Below are 13,057 nucleotides of genomic sequence, written 5' to 3'. Positions count from 1 at the left end.
TGTGCGGCTATTAATAAGGGTGAGAGTGCTCCAAGAGCGATATTATTTTTTCGGTTCTGTCCAAGGTACATAGGTTTTTTCATTTCTGTGGAAACATATTTTTAAATTACGGGATTCTTAGAAACATTGCAATCTGGCTTGTAAATAATAAATAGTTTGACATTAAAGTATTTCTTTTTATATAATATTGGTAGATTATACTTACTTAATTGAATCCTTTATTAAGAAATAATTAAAAAATAAATACTGTCTGGGGAATTTACACTATGTGTAAACCCCCCAGAAATCCCGGGAGAATAACCCTAGTGTATATATATTAAATGTAATTAAAATTCCCGCTCATGATTTGAAAATTTGTGATAACATTACATACAAGTATAATGGTTGTACAAATTAGTATTTACAATGAGGCAGGAGCATTGTTTCTTTATATTCCTTTCTAAATAAAGCGTCAGATAGTGGCTCCGTCTTGCGGGAAAATAATGCAACACAACTTCTTTTTTTTAAATTAAAATGTTCTATTTTATTTATTCTTTCTCTATAAATATATAATTTAAATATAAATGATGTGGATGATATAGTACTAAAATTCAAATGCGCGTGAGAATACCACAAAGGTCATTTAAATAGTCATGTCTTAATAGGCAAGGGCAAAAAATAAATAATAACTGTTTAAAATTGTGCCTACAACATTTAAATTTTAACTACACTCCTCAAAAGTATGCCTTTTGTACTTTTTGGAGCAGACACATCGTTAACGTGTTGTATAGTATAGCGTAAGTTGTTCATAAGGATCCCAACACTAGATTTTTCTTCATCTCTTATTCCGGCCTTCAAGTTGTGACTATCAAGCATTTTAACCCATATATTAGCCATCAAAATAAGAGTATCCAGAGCTCTTTGTGTCTTTGAGGGAGCATCTTCTCTAGCAATGTAATATTTGACACAAGAGTTAATACTTTTGAGCATAGGAGCAGCATGACCAAAAAACGGAGACATTAGTGCAGCCATATCAATATTAAGAAAGTGATCCCTATTTTTAGGTTTCTGTGTCGTGCCTTTATAGTACGCAAAGTCATTTAGTAACGCTAGATTGACAAGTTTAAGTTCGTCAAATAATGCAACTTCTTGAATTATGATTTTTTTATATAAAATATAGCTGGTATGTCGATCCTTATGTACTCGGTTCATTCCAGCCTTAGAACCGTCTCTTAAGACTGTTAGTACTACAATTTATTAAAGGAAGAAGAAATCAAGCTAAGTGACGTCATCAAACAACGAACTGTATAAGTTTTTCAAACCAATATGATAGGACTGAACTGGACTGAACTGCAGTGTTCAGTTCTAAATCAGGACCGGCATAGCACTAATGTTACTTACATAGAGGGCGCTCTGAAAATTATTTGCAGCATTGTAAGATTTTTTTTTTCAACAACCAATTTAAATAACAAGGTACAGGATCTCACACAACCTCACATATATATATATATATATTATTTTTTTGCTCGTGCCCTATTATTGCTCTCTTCATTAAATATCGAAACCTTTCCTCCTCCAAAAAGTAACTAAAAAAATAGGCCCAAAATCATTTGGTCATAGTATTACCAGATCCTGTAAAATTAAAATTTGTTTCCCTAAATACAAAATACAATTACAATATTTCTCTGGAAATGAGAAACCCTATATTTGAAGGGAAAAAAAAAGTACATTTCTCCTTACTTTTTACTCAATATTATTTTTGTAAGTTAATTACCCTTTATTTATCGAATATACCTTTTTGCAGTCAAATGGGATGTATGTACAAAGTTGTAAAGTAATGTTGAGATATATCTATATAAATCATAATTCCATGACTTTAGAACTCCGCACTTGTTTTTAAAGATAAATAAGTGTTCTTTATAGAAGATAGTTAAAATTATCACACAAATATGGACATATTTAACTTTTTTTACATTATAAAAATCTAAAAAGTATATCAGTAAAGTTTTGTATAATTAACTGATAGCTTTTCAAAAATGTATTATACTTATCATGACTTTGGTTTACGATATGTTACTATTCAAATATTATTCAAAATCCTAATTTTTTTTTTCTTAAGGCCTCATTACTCAGAGTTGGATTGAGTTACAGATTTTGATTTTTTAGCTGGTGTACTGTCATACCATATACAAAGTTTGTGTCAAAACAGTTTCCTCGTGAAAATTTATCATGGAATCTTTTTGATTATTTCTTCAATAAAATTAAAAACAAATCCTAAACAGCAGTTTCAGTGCAAAATATATTTGCAATAGCAAACTTTTGTGGCCTCATTATTATATTAGGAATAAGTTTTTCATCAAAACTTTTAAATAATGTTGCTATGTTTTATATAATAGCAGATAAGATAACCAGATGGCATCTTCTTGTCTAATAAATTGTAGCATGATGAGATCTTTATTTTTTAATGATTTTTCTTTAAGAGCCACGGAATTTTGGTAGACATTTGAATAAAAATTACTAAAACAATTTTTGTTTCGAAAAATCTTTGAGACAAAGTAATAAATAGTGATTTTAAATCTGCATTAATTTATGAAAAATGGCATGATTTTGATCATAGGTGTTAGTACAAAAAAAAATCAATTATTTTACAAATAGATGGCTTGAGTAATGTATACATCGTGTTCATTTTTGTGATTAGTTTATTAATGAGGCATTGTTGGTGCATGCCTCTTAATGAACACCAGCAAAGAGAAAATATGGCATTATTCACTTTTTTCCACGATAAAAGGGAAAATGAAAGCCAGACGGCTGAAAATCTGAGTAGTATATATGGTCCTGATAAATTTACAACTAACTACGTGCAATTTTAGGTACTTCGATTATATTCCAAATATTTTCATCTCAAAGAATAGTTTATGTATTTACCGCATGCGGTCATCAATCTTCAGTTCACATTGAATTACATTTTTAAAGTGATTTAGGTGCTTTTATTTTGATTGGTTTTGTGACAGTCTGCTCAATAGGACTCATTTCATCTGTGTTGGATCTGGACAGTTTCATCCGATTATCTTATTATTAAATAAGAAGGTAATTGTGATCCCTACGATCTATTGCATCACATCATACGTCTTCAAAAAGGTGAGTAAAGAAGTTATTTTATTGATATATGTTCAAAAAATCCCGCTAAGAATGTCTGGGAGCCTGCTATACTTTATTCAAGAGCTGTGGGGAAATGAAATAGTTTGAGGGGGAATGAAGAAAAGACTATTAACCGGGAAAGATGATATGAAAAGGAGATATTGGTTATTCTACTTGAAGATGATGCAGATAAATACCTTTCGTTTTGAAGGATTAAAACACATTGATGTTTATGATTTGGTGATATTTTTTTTATTCAAAGAGCACGAAATTGCCGGAGCAAATCTGCAATTTGGTTTAAATCAAGCCGGATTTTATACAAAGTTGCCTATTGATATAAGAAGATGGATTGAAGACCTTAAGAAAGTGCACTCTTTTAGAGTTAAAAACATGGAGGGGACCTTTATATATGTAAATATCGAATTAAAAAGAATTGACAAAATGAATGTTATTACAAAAAGAAGGGTAATCATCACAATGGTTAACAGCTTTAAAAGGGTTGATGAATATAAATCAGTTGAATGGTTCAAAAAAATTGGAGAAGTAGTTGGGCATTGCCCAAAGAAGAATCCAGCCAATGAAGAGGCTGAGCGCAAATTCAAAGAATGTAAACACGAATGGAGAGATAGTGATTACTTTAATGAAATTATTACTGACGCTTCCAACATATCACAGACAGTTCAATTGCAAGGATGCCTCATTAAGTTGAAATTTAAAGGAGCAGAATTGCAGTGTCAAAAATGTTTTGGCTTTGGACATAAAAAATATGGGTGTAACAACGCAAGGTTAAATGTTCAAGAGTACGCCAATGTGGTAAAACAAGCAATTGCGAAAGCAAGGCAAATGACTCCCTGTTAAGTTCACCACCTATTTTGAATGAAAAAATTCCTCAAGAGGAGATGATTTCTAAGGCCACAGTTTGATTAGAATCATCAAGTCTCGAAAAACTAGTACATATGGCTATTGAAAACTTTGATAAGGTCCCAGGAATGACATGCGAGGACGATATTAGTATAGACACCAAGGAGGGCCCTAAAAAATGATCCACTTATGAAGAAAATCATCCTTTACTTGATGAAAATAACATTGTTCCCTCTAAGATAATGGTAGAGAATATTGTTTCCATTGACTCCTCATCAGCGAATACAGTTGAAGAAATTATAGCACCTTCGTGTGTTAAAAAGGAAGACAGAAGTAAAATTTTAAAGGAAAATAATAAGGACTCATCAACCATTGCATGCAAGCTAAAAAAACACATCTAAATCCCCATCTCATTTTAGTGTCTTTGACGAGGTCTGCTTCGGTTTCAAAAAGATATTCTTCAACTTCCAGTCTCTCTCCACAGAAAGAAAAAACTCCAAATAAGCTCCCAAAGAATTAATTTTACCTTATCTTCAAATAAACTCATAATTTATTTTAAGAAGCAGAACCAAAATCGACGATTTTTTCAAGCTACCGATTTCTAGGTATCAAAATATTAATATGGGAGTCGGTAAAATACATTCACTGAAGACTAGGAGTAGAAGAGTTTCTCGACATTCTCTTATGAAAAGTCTACTCTATGCAAAACGGGATATCATCTGCCTCCAAGATGTGAGGTACCCTACTTCCAAGTCTTGCTGACTTAAGTGCCAGTTTTGTATTCCAAAAAACTACCATCCCTTATGCACAGTAGATGGTACACATCGGGGAATACTTTCTTTGGTCTCAAAGACTATCAATAACCTCAAGTGCGTAAAAGAATTGTCTAGTGGGGGAAGGGGGGAATGACATAAAATATTTATTTCAACAGTAAGTGGTGGTTTTTATTTAGTCAAGGCATTGGACCGAATATTAAATGTCTTGCCTTCTTTTCAGGGATCAAATTAAGAATATTGTTTGTAGAGATTTCCTTACCCAAAATGAGAAATATTACAACAGCAAAATGTGGTCGTCATTTCATTAAAACAATGTGAATCAACTACTGAACGGATTTTTTTTTTTTTTTCAAAAATGAACGAATCAACAGAAAAATAGAGAACCCCAGCGCCATTTGCCAAATTTCTGGAATACGTTTTACCTAGTAGATGCACGTCAATGACAAGAGGTCTCGATTAAAATGTTCAAAACATGGGCAAGTACATTGAATGAGAGAGTGATCAAATTTAGGACAAATTTTAACCTTTAAAATATTATTAATACATATTCCAATACAAACTTTAGTTTGTGAGTAGTTTAATTTGTTTGATTCTGCTCTTTTCTGGACTACCCTCTATTAAAATGTAGCGTTGTATGAACAACACGAGACAAGATCATAAGAATATGATCTTTTTATTATATATAAATAAAGCAAAGATCAATTCTAATTTTTTTTAAAGCAGTGTATTGTATTGTAGTGTCATAAATATATACCATATACAATGTAGACATGACAGGCGGCTATGGAAGCTTGCTAGGGATCATTTATCTTTCATTCGTCTTGAAATATTCCCTTGAGATATGGAGGTTGATAAAATTATCTTTGTACAATCATGTCTTCGGCTACATACAAACTAATTTTTCGATTCACTTATTATTTATAAAACTAAATAACAAAAGTAACAACATAAAACAATGATGTATTTTCCTCATTAATTTTTGAGACATTGAGTACTAGCGGTAAACTCACGCGTAGCTACTCACTCAATACTTAGACGTTCTCTCCTCAAGAATTATGAAAATACTAATAAGATCTGGAGAATTTTTTTAAAACTATAATTGGATGAACGAGCGAGTACTTTATGTCGTTAATCTATCTCATTTAAAGTCATGTTCATTTATATATATATATATAAAGTACTTCCCGTTTTTGTTTTTGTTTTTAAATCCTGTATCCTGTGCTCACTTTTTTTATTTATACTGTATATAATATACATCAAGGAGCACTATATTCAGTGCACTCAGTAACTGTTTTGGTTGTGTACTACCACGAGTATATACATAAGGGAGTAATAACAAAAACAAACCAGGTGCTACAAAGGGAAATTAATTTTAAACTAAAATGAATATTTATGTTTTTTTATAAAACAAATATCATTTATTTTATCTATTGAATGGCCTGTATTTTATAATATTAAATGGAATAAAGACCTCGCTGAAGAAAAATAGAAACAGTGCTATTCGATGCTAGATGACCTTTCAGTATTTTATAAATATGAGTACCTTGTTATTTCTTACCTCAAAATATGTTTATGATATACATCGGGGAGCACTATATACCCCTGTGATTGTATTTTATACATACGTACAGATAAAATTTGTTTCACTAATAAGATTTAAATACATATATGTATGTAACATGTAAGTAACTATTGGTATATAAGAAGCTATTAATGCCATAATATATTATATTATGTATGTGGCCTGTTAACATAAAAACAAGCTGTGACGATTTTTCTCAAAAGTAAGACTGGATTATATTTTGAATTTGAATTTAATTACCTTACATTTGTACAACTAAACTATTTTGATAAATTATTAAGAAAGACTGTAAATTACACATCAATTTGATTTTTTAAAGGCTTTAGAGGCCAACCTTGTAGAGGTTGAGAGTTTTAATGGTTATTTTTGTGTTCTACGGCTTTAATAACAATGATAATTGTGGGTTTCAGGCTGCGGGAATTCCAAGACCTTCATTTTGTTGCATAGTGTTATACTTGAAAGGCCATAACGGAGCTAAACAAAGGCTCACATATCAATTGTATGCTCTGAGCTATAGTTCTTATTGCTAGTTAACTCAATCCATCCCAGAAATTTGAATACAAATACTGATATTGACTGAAAAAGTTAATTAAATAATATACCACTTATATTTAGGAATTTAATGAATAAATTGGGAATTAGTCTTACTTTGAAATGTTGTACATAATTTTTTTTGCGTTGCCACATCATATATGTAGGTACCGACATACAAAGTATATCACGCAAAATTTAATATATATAACAGGGAGCATTTATTGTTAAAAACTATAAATGTTTTCATATCAAAGAAAAACTCTTTTCTTTTTAAAAGTTAAGCATTTTTCATGTAAAAATAACATAGAATATTAAGTTGTGAAAACCAATTCTAAAATAAATGCTGACAGAATGCTTTGTTTCTTTGATTATCCCTAATATAGATAAGTTTCATTTGTATATGTCATTAACAAAAAGTTATTCCATAGATTGTTAGAATATATAAGTTCATGTCAAGTAGATTGAAGTTACACTAATTAGTTTAATCCTCCTTTCTAAAATAAAAACTAAGAGTAAAAAAACACGTTTTTTATTGATAAATACTTAATAATATGAATTGAACGGAACTTTTCTACTTTTTTATATATTGCAACAACCTTTTCAAAAATAATTTGTAGTTAGCTGGCCGTGCAACAAATATAGGGGAGACCAAGACAGTTGCAACAATGTTTGTTTTTTGCTCAATTACTCCGACTTGGGTTCACATAGACTTGCCAATTTTTAACATTTTAGCATGCATACAAATGGTATTCCACAAATTACATTTGAGTGCAATTCCAATACTGTTTGTAATTGTCCTTTTTGTACTGAGTGTTACAATTTCTCTTCACTGAGGGAATTTCGATATTATACAATTTGTATGTAAGTTTTATAGGGTACTCCATACTATTGTTTTGTCTCTCCTTATTTAGGACCGAGAAACGCGGTGCAGCCCAGTCCAACCCCACTTGTCGGTCCCTAAAGAACGTAAAATTGATCCCTTGTGACGTCAACGTGCTTCCTCTTTTAATTATTTCCCTATATATAATAATAAATTATGTAACCAAGTAACAATGTAAAATCTTCGTATTATGATGAGATATGTGCTATTATCTTAATAAACATTTAATATATCTTATTTGGCTTATAAGCCATCGATATTTTTATCAAAAATTCCAAGAACCGACAGTTAAGGACCGGTCCCAAGTACCGACGGTTTCAAGTCTCATAGTGTGGAAGAAGTTGTGAATTTGTCTCTTTCAGAGTATTCGGGGGGAGTTGTCTCGGAGTCCATCCTTTACTGAGAGATGAGGCCGGAGGAAATCATATCCAATTATGTAAGGCATTACGACTTTTTATTATATCTACCATAAGTCATGACAATAGAATTACTTTTAGGAATACTTTGAATGGAAGTCTTAGTGTGCAAATTCGTACTGGTGTTTTTTTCTTGACATTGATGAACTTGGATAAGAGTGAATTCAAAGCCAAGTCGAATTATTTTTACCCTTAGTTTACAGTCTGTAATCATGGTACTTATTCAAAATTAAATAATTATTATCTAATAATAAGTCTTCATATTATATTAAATTTGTTAGTCAATAAATTTTTATATATTTATCAATATACCTAATGTTTTTAACTTAAATTAGAATGCTTCTTTTCTGTATATAAGTATACCCTTCCACACAATGAGACCTTCCATAGACTTACTTTCGTGATCCTTTGAAGTGTTAATTAACGGAATAACTCGAAAAAGTCGAGAACCTTCTCCTCTTCCTCAGTCAATATATTCTTCGCCGCCTCACTTTGTTGTCCCTAACACTTGACTTACCGAAGTTATCTCATTACTATTAAAAGGATGCAAAGATTGAATTTCTACTATCGTCTTAGGGGTGTTCGCAGGGGGAGGGCTGGAGGGGATGTAGCCCCTCCCCCAAATTAAGGATTTTTTTTTTTAATTAGAAAATGTAATATTTGACTTTTTTTTCTTCAAGATATTTGATTAAATTTTGTAAATAATTTTCCAAAGATTTTAATTTTCTGTAAATATATCTGGATTTTTGAAATTTTCGGAGAAAAATTTTATATTTGAAATTTTAATTTCAAAGTTACATTTTTTTTAACAGCTCTTGAATTTGTTTTCCAAAAATTCTATTTTTTGAGAATTGCTAGTAATATTTAAAAAATTTCTCCAAAAATTAAATATTTGAAATTTTTTTCGGAAAATTTTTATATCTAAAATTTAATTTTATAGCTTTTTTTGTTAAAAAGTTCTTTTTTTATAAACAGTTCTGGATTTTTGAAATTTTTTGAAACAAGCTATGGATTTTTTAAACTTTTTAAGAGCAGCTATGGATTTTTGAAAATAAAATTTTCAAAAACTAAATTTTGTGTGAGTAGTTGTGAATTTTTGAAATTTTTTTAAGCAAAGTTTATTTTTTCAAATTTTTTTGCCGAAAAAATTCCAAAAATCCAGCTCTCCCCTTAAAAAATATAATTCTGCAGACTGTGGCTCTCTTTTCTATTTCGATATAGAAAGAAAAAAGTATGATGTGCGGGCAAACTTGTTAAGGGTAAAAAATGGGACTGTTGTAACTCCAGCACCCCCCCCACCCCCGGTCTCCCCTACATACATAATATAACTACATTTTGAAGTAAGATGCCAAAAAATCTTAAATTTGTGAAAATCTAAGTAAGTACAACAGGGATTTTATTATTATTCATAATCTCGAACAATAAAAAGCATTTCTCAAATTCTTTTTTCTTTTTTTTAAGAATGAGAGGAAAAAATGTCCTACAGAATTATTCAAGGCCAAATTTCCCTCATTAATTATTTCTTCATTTATTAGTAAAACGGAATACGAAAAGGATTAGCTATATACAAATCAATTCATATTAATACAGATACAAGAATTGGTTTTAGTATTTTTTTTTTAAATAATTGAAAAAATAAGTTTTTAGAAAAAAAAATTTCAGAAATCAACAGCTATTTGAAAAAAATTAAATTCTTTGGAAATAAATTTAAAATACTATCATTTTTGGGGAAAAAATCAATAATCCATAGCTATTCTCAAAAAATTAAATTTTTTGGAAAAAAATCAAAAAAAAACAGAGCTCAATATACAAAAATATATTTTTTAGAGAAAAAAATCAAAGTTGTTCTGAAAAAATTAATTTTTTTTGGGAAAATAATTTTTAATATTAATTTTAAAAAATTCGAAATTCACAGCTATTCACTAAAATTGAATTTTATGGAAAAAAATAAAAATATATAATTTTTTGAAATAAGAATTCAAATATTAAATTTTTTGGAGAAAAAGTACAAAAATTCATAGTTTTGTATACAAAATTAATTTTTTGGAAAAAAAATTGAAAAGATAAGTTGAAATTCAAATATTATATTATTTGAAATATATATATATATTAAATCATATAGTAAAAAGTAAACATTTCTTAACCTGGGGGAGTTAAGGCCTCTCCAGTCCACATCCTTCGGACCCCCTTGAGCTAGTAATCTCCATTGCACCTGACAATCTTCCATTCTCTAAAAGGAGAAAGAAAAAAGGTTCCAAATTATCTTGTAGTTGACCAAAGATGCTCCATACTACCATTCCAAACTATTGGGTACATTTTTATTTAATATTTAGTAGGGACAATATCTTCACAGCATAACGAAACATAATTATAATTCAACATATCAACAAAAATAAATCAGGAACAGACCATCCCAATCCAAGAGCAAAAATTTATTGGCTGGATCCAACGATGAACACAAAGAAAGGCTACCAAAAAAGTAATGTTGACCCCTACTTTTTAACTTTTATCATGTGGGACGTTATGACAATATAGTTGATATAATTAGAGATGGTATTTTTGTAAGAGCACAAGGAGAAGACAGGAGCGAGACATATGGTACTACTGAATTAACACCCTTGTTACTATCACTTGCCTATTATATAATTTTGGGAGGAGAAAATAAATTACTTTTAGTAGGTATTTAATATACTTAAAATAAGATTTGTTGCAGGAAAAATATTATAATTATATTTAAATTTGTAAATATTGTTTTTATTATGGATTTCTAAAATAATTTACACCAAAGATAGTCGAAAATGCTTATTTCAGAGGGAGACGATAACTTCACGACGACCTATCAAAGAATGAACCAAAAGAAGAAAGAGCACACGCAACAACCGGTTTTCCTTTGTTAATTTATATACATAGTTTTTTCCTTTCAAAAATGTCAACACATCACTCATCCCTAACCTTCAAATTCCATTATAAAAAGATGCAACTGAGTAAGAATATTACTAATTATTAGGGATGCAAGATTAGTTGAGAGGAGTGAGCAGGCTTGCAATTATTATCTGGCTCCTTTGCTTCGATCCATCAGCTACTTGAATACCTCTTATAAAGGACTGAAGTGAATCTGAAAGCCAACTACGAGAGATTAGAGTATAAAACAGAACACTTGAAATGGTTGAAGAAAACGTTCTTTAAGTATAACAAGGTATCCTGCAACTATAAGCTATTTTGTCCACTGACAGTCCCAATCCTCAAAAGAAAAAAAACTAAAGATTTTTTCATTTAAAGCTCTTTTTGGAACTTGAAAAAATTATCATGGTATAACTGTCAACTTTTGCCATACTAAAGTATCTTTAAAAATTCTTAAGCCCGTATTAAGGGAAACCCAACCAGGTATCTTGAAGTCTCTCCCACTGCACTGAATAAAACAGATGTAAAACTTAGTATTGTTAGAAATGCCTATCCTTACGAACAGCATGAAAAAAAAACATCTTTAACCTGACTAAGGACAATTTAATAACCTTAAATCTGCACCAACAAAAGAGTGGTCTTTTATTATGATGAAAAAAATATTAATTTGACCCAGTTTTTAACCGTCGTAGTTACCATAATATAAGTTTTGGGGAGTTAAATGATGCTGACAGGATCATCACCACCACAAAAAAACCTGCATTAGCCATGGTCTTCAGCTTTGTTGTATTAAATGGGATTTTGGTAATCTTCATTTGGTTCTCTCGGGCCTACAGGCTAAATGCTAATGACTATATTAAAGTCCTTTAAGACAAATTGCTTATTTTGGTGGCAAAAAAATCCTCTGAAGGTAATATTGTCTTCGAACAGGAAGAGGGAACTCTTGTATACTGATAATATGAGAATTGAATAAGTAGGTATATACCAGGCATCCTTTTGAATATTTTTTTATTATCCTACATACTAGTAAAATAATTTATGTGTGTATGTGTGTGATATACGTCCGCTTAGAATAACAATGATAAAAACGCATTTATTTAAAAAACAGACACAGATACAGACTTTAAACATAAAATAAAAGTTTTTCAGTATTTTGAGTTACGTACGTAAGGCGATGTTTAATTCTGATCAGACCAGATTCTTGTACTCTAGAGGAAAATTTTGATTTTTTGCTAACAAGATCGAATCCACGAGTCTGAAGTTTTTTTTAAGGTATTGGTTGTCCTTTCAAAATGCATAAAAATGAATCGAATTATTGTACTAACAGAACAAGGGAGAAAGTAAATTAAATACGAATGAAAAAGGGAATTGGGAAGAGTATGAACGAGTTAATCTTAGTATGTATCTTCAGTATAGTTGAAGAAGGAACATGGCAAATTAGGAATGACAACGGCAATAAATAAATCCCAAGGTCCAACATTTAAAAAAACAGCTTTGTATTTACTTAAATCAGTATTTTCATATGGTCAATTATATGTTGCATTTTAAAGAGTGTCAAAAGGGGAGGGGATATGTTGGATTATATTTACATCAAATGGACATAAAACAACAATAAAAAGCTGTATACAAGGAGGTTTTACAATATAAGTTTTGAAGTTGTAATCTGTTAAAAGATCAAGTTTTCCTCAGGTATATCAAGAGCATTTTTTAGATATTCGATCTAAAGTCTCTGAACTTTGTATTTGTAATAAAAGACAGAAATCTTCTTAATCTTGCTTCCTCCTCCCTTTATTATTGTAATTGTTTTTATGTTTGTTGCTCAGACAATACCTCTTAATATCATGATTAATATCTTCACACCCTCTCCTGACCGTAATTTTGAAAAAGTTAATGGCTTCATCATAACTTAAACACAAAATATTCTAGGTGAAAAGTTACAAGAAAGCAGCTTAATTATTTTTAGCCTGCCCGACAATAAGCAACACCACCT

General features: G+C 30.2%; 1 protein-coding gene across 1 annotated transcript; it reads right to left on the bottom strand.

Moving 5' to 3' along the window:
* Positions 1–693: 693 nt before the first annotated feature.
* On the bottom strand, positions 694–1,191 carry LOC121117611 (CYFIP-related Rac1 interactor B-like). The gene has a single exon (XM_040712054.1). It carries the CDS (start codon positions 1,189–1,191, stop codon positions 694–696), a length of 498 nt encoding a protein of 165 aa, XP_040567988.1.
* Between the last annotated feature and the right edge of the window lie 11,866 nt (positions 1,192–13,057).

The sequence above is a fragment of the Lepeophtheirus salmonis genome, chromosome 5, assembly GCF_016086655.4.
Source record: "Lepeophtheirus salmonis chromosome 5, UVic_Lsal_1.4, whole genome shotgun sequence".
NCBI classification, from domain to species: Eukaryota; Metazoa; Arthropoda; class Copepoda; order Siphonostomatoida; family Caligidae; genus Lepeophtheirus; species Lepeophtheirus salmonis.
This window is presented reverse-complemented; position numbering and strand designations above follow the sequence as displayed.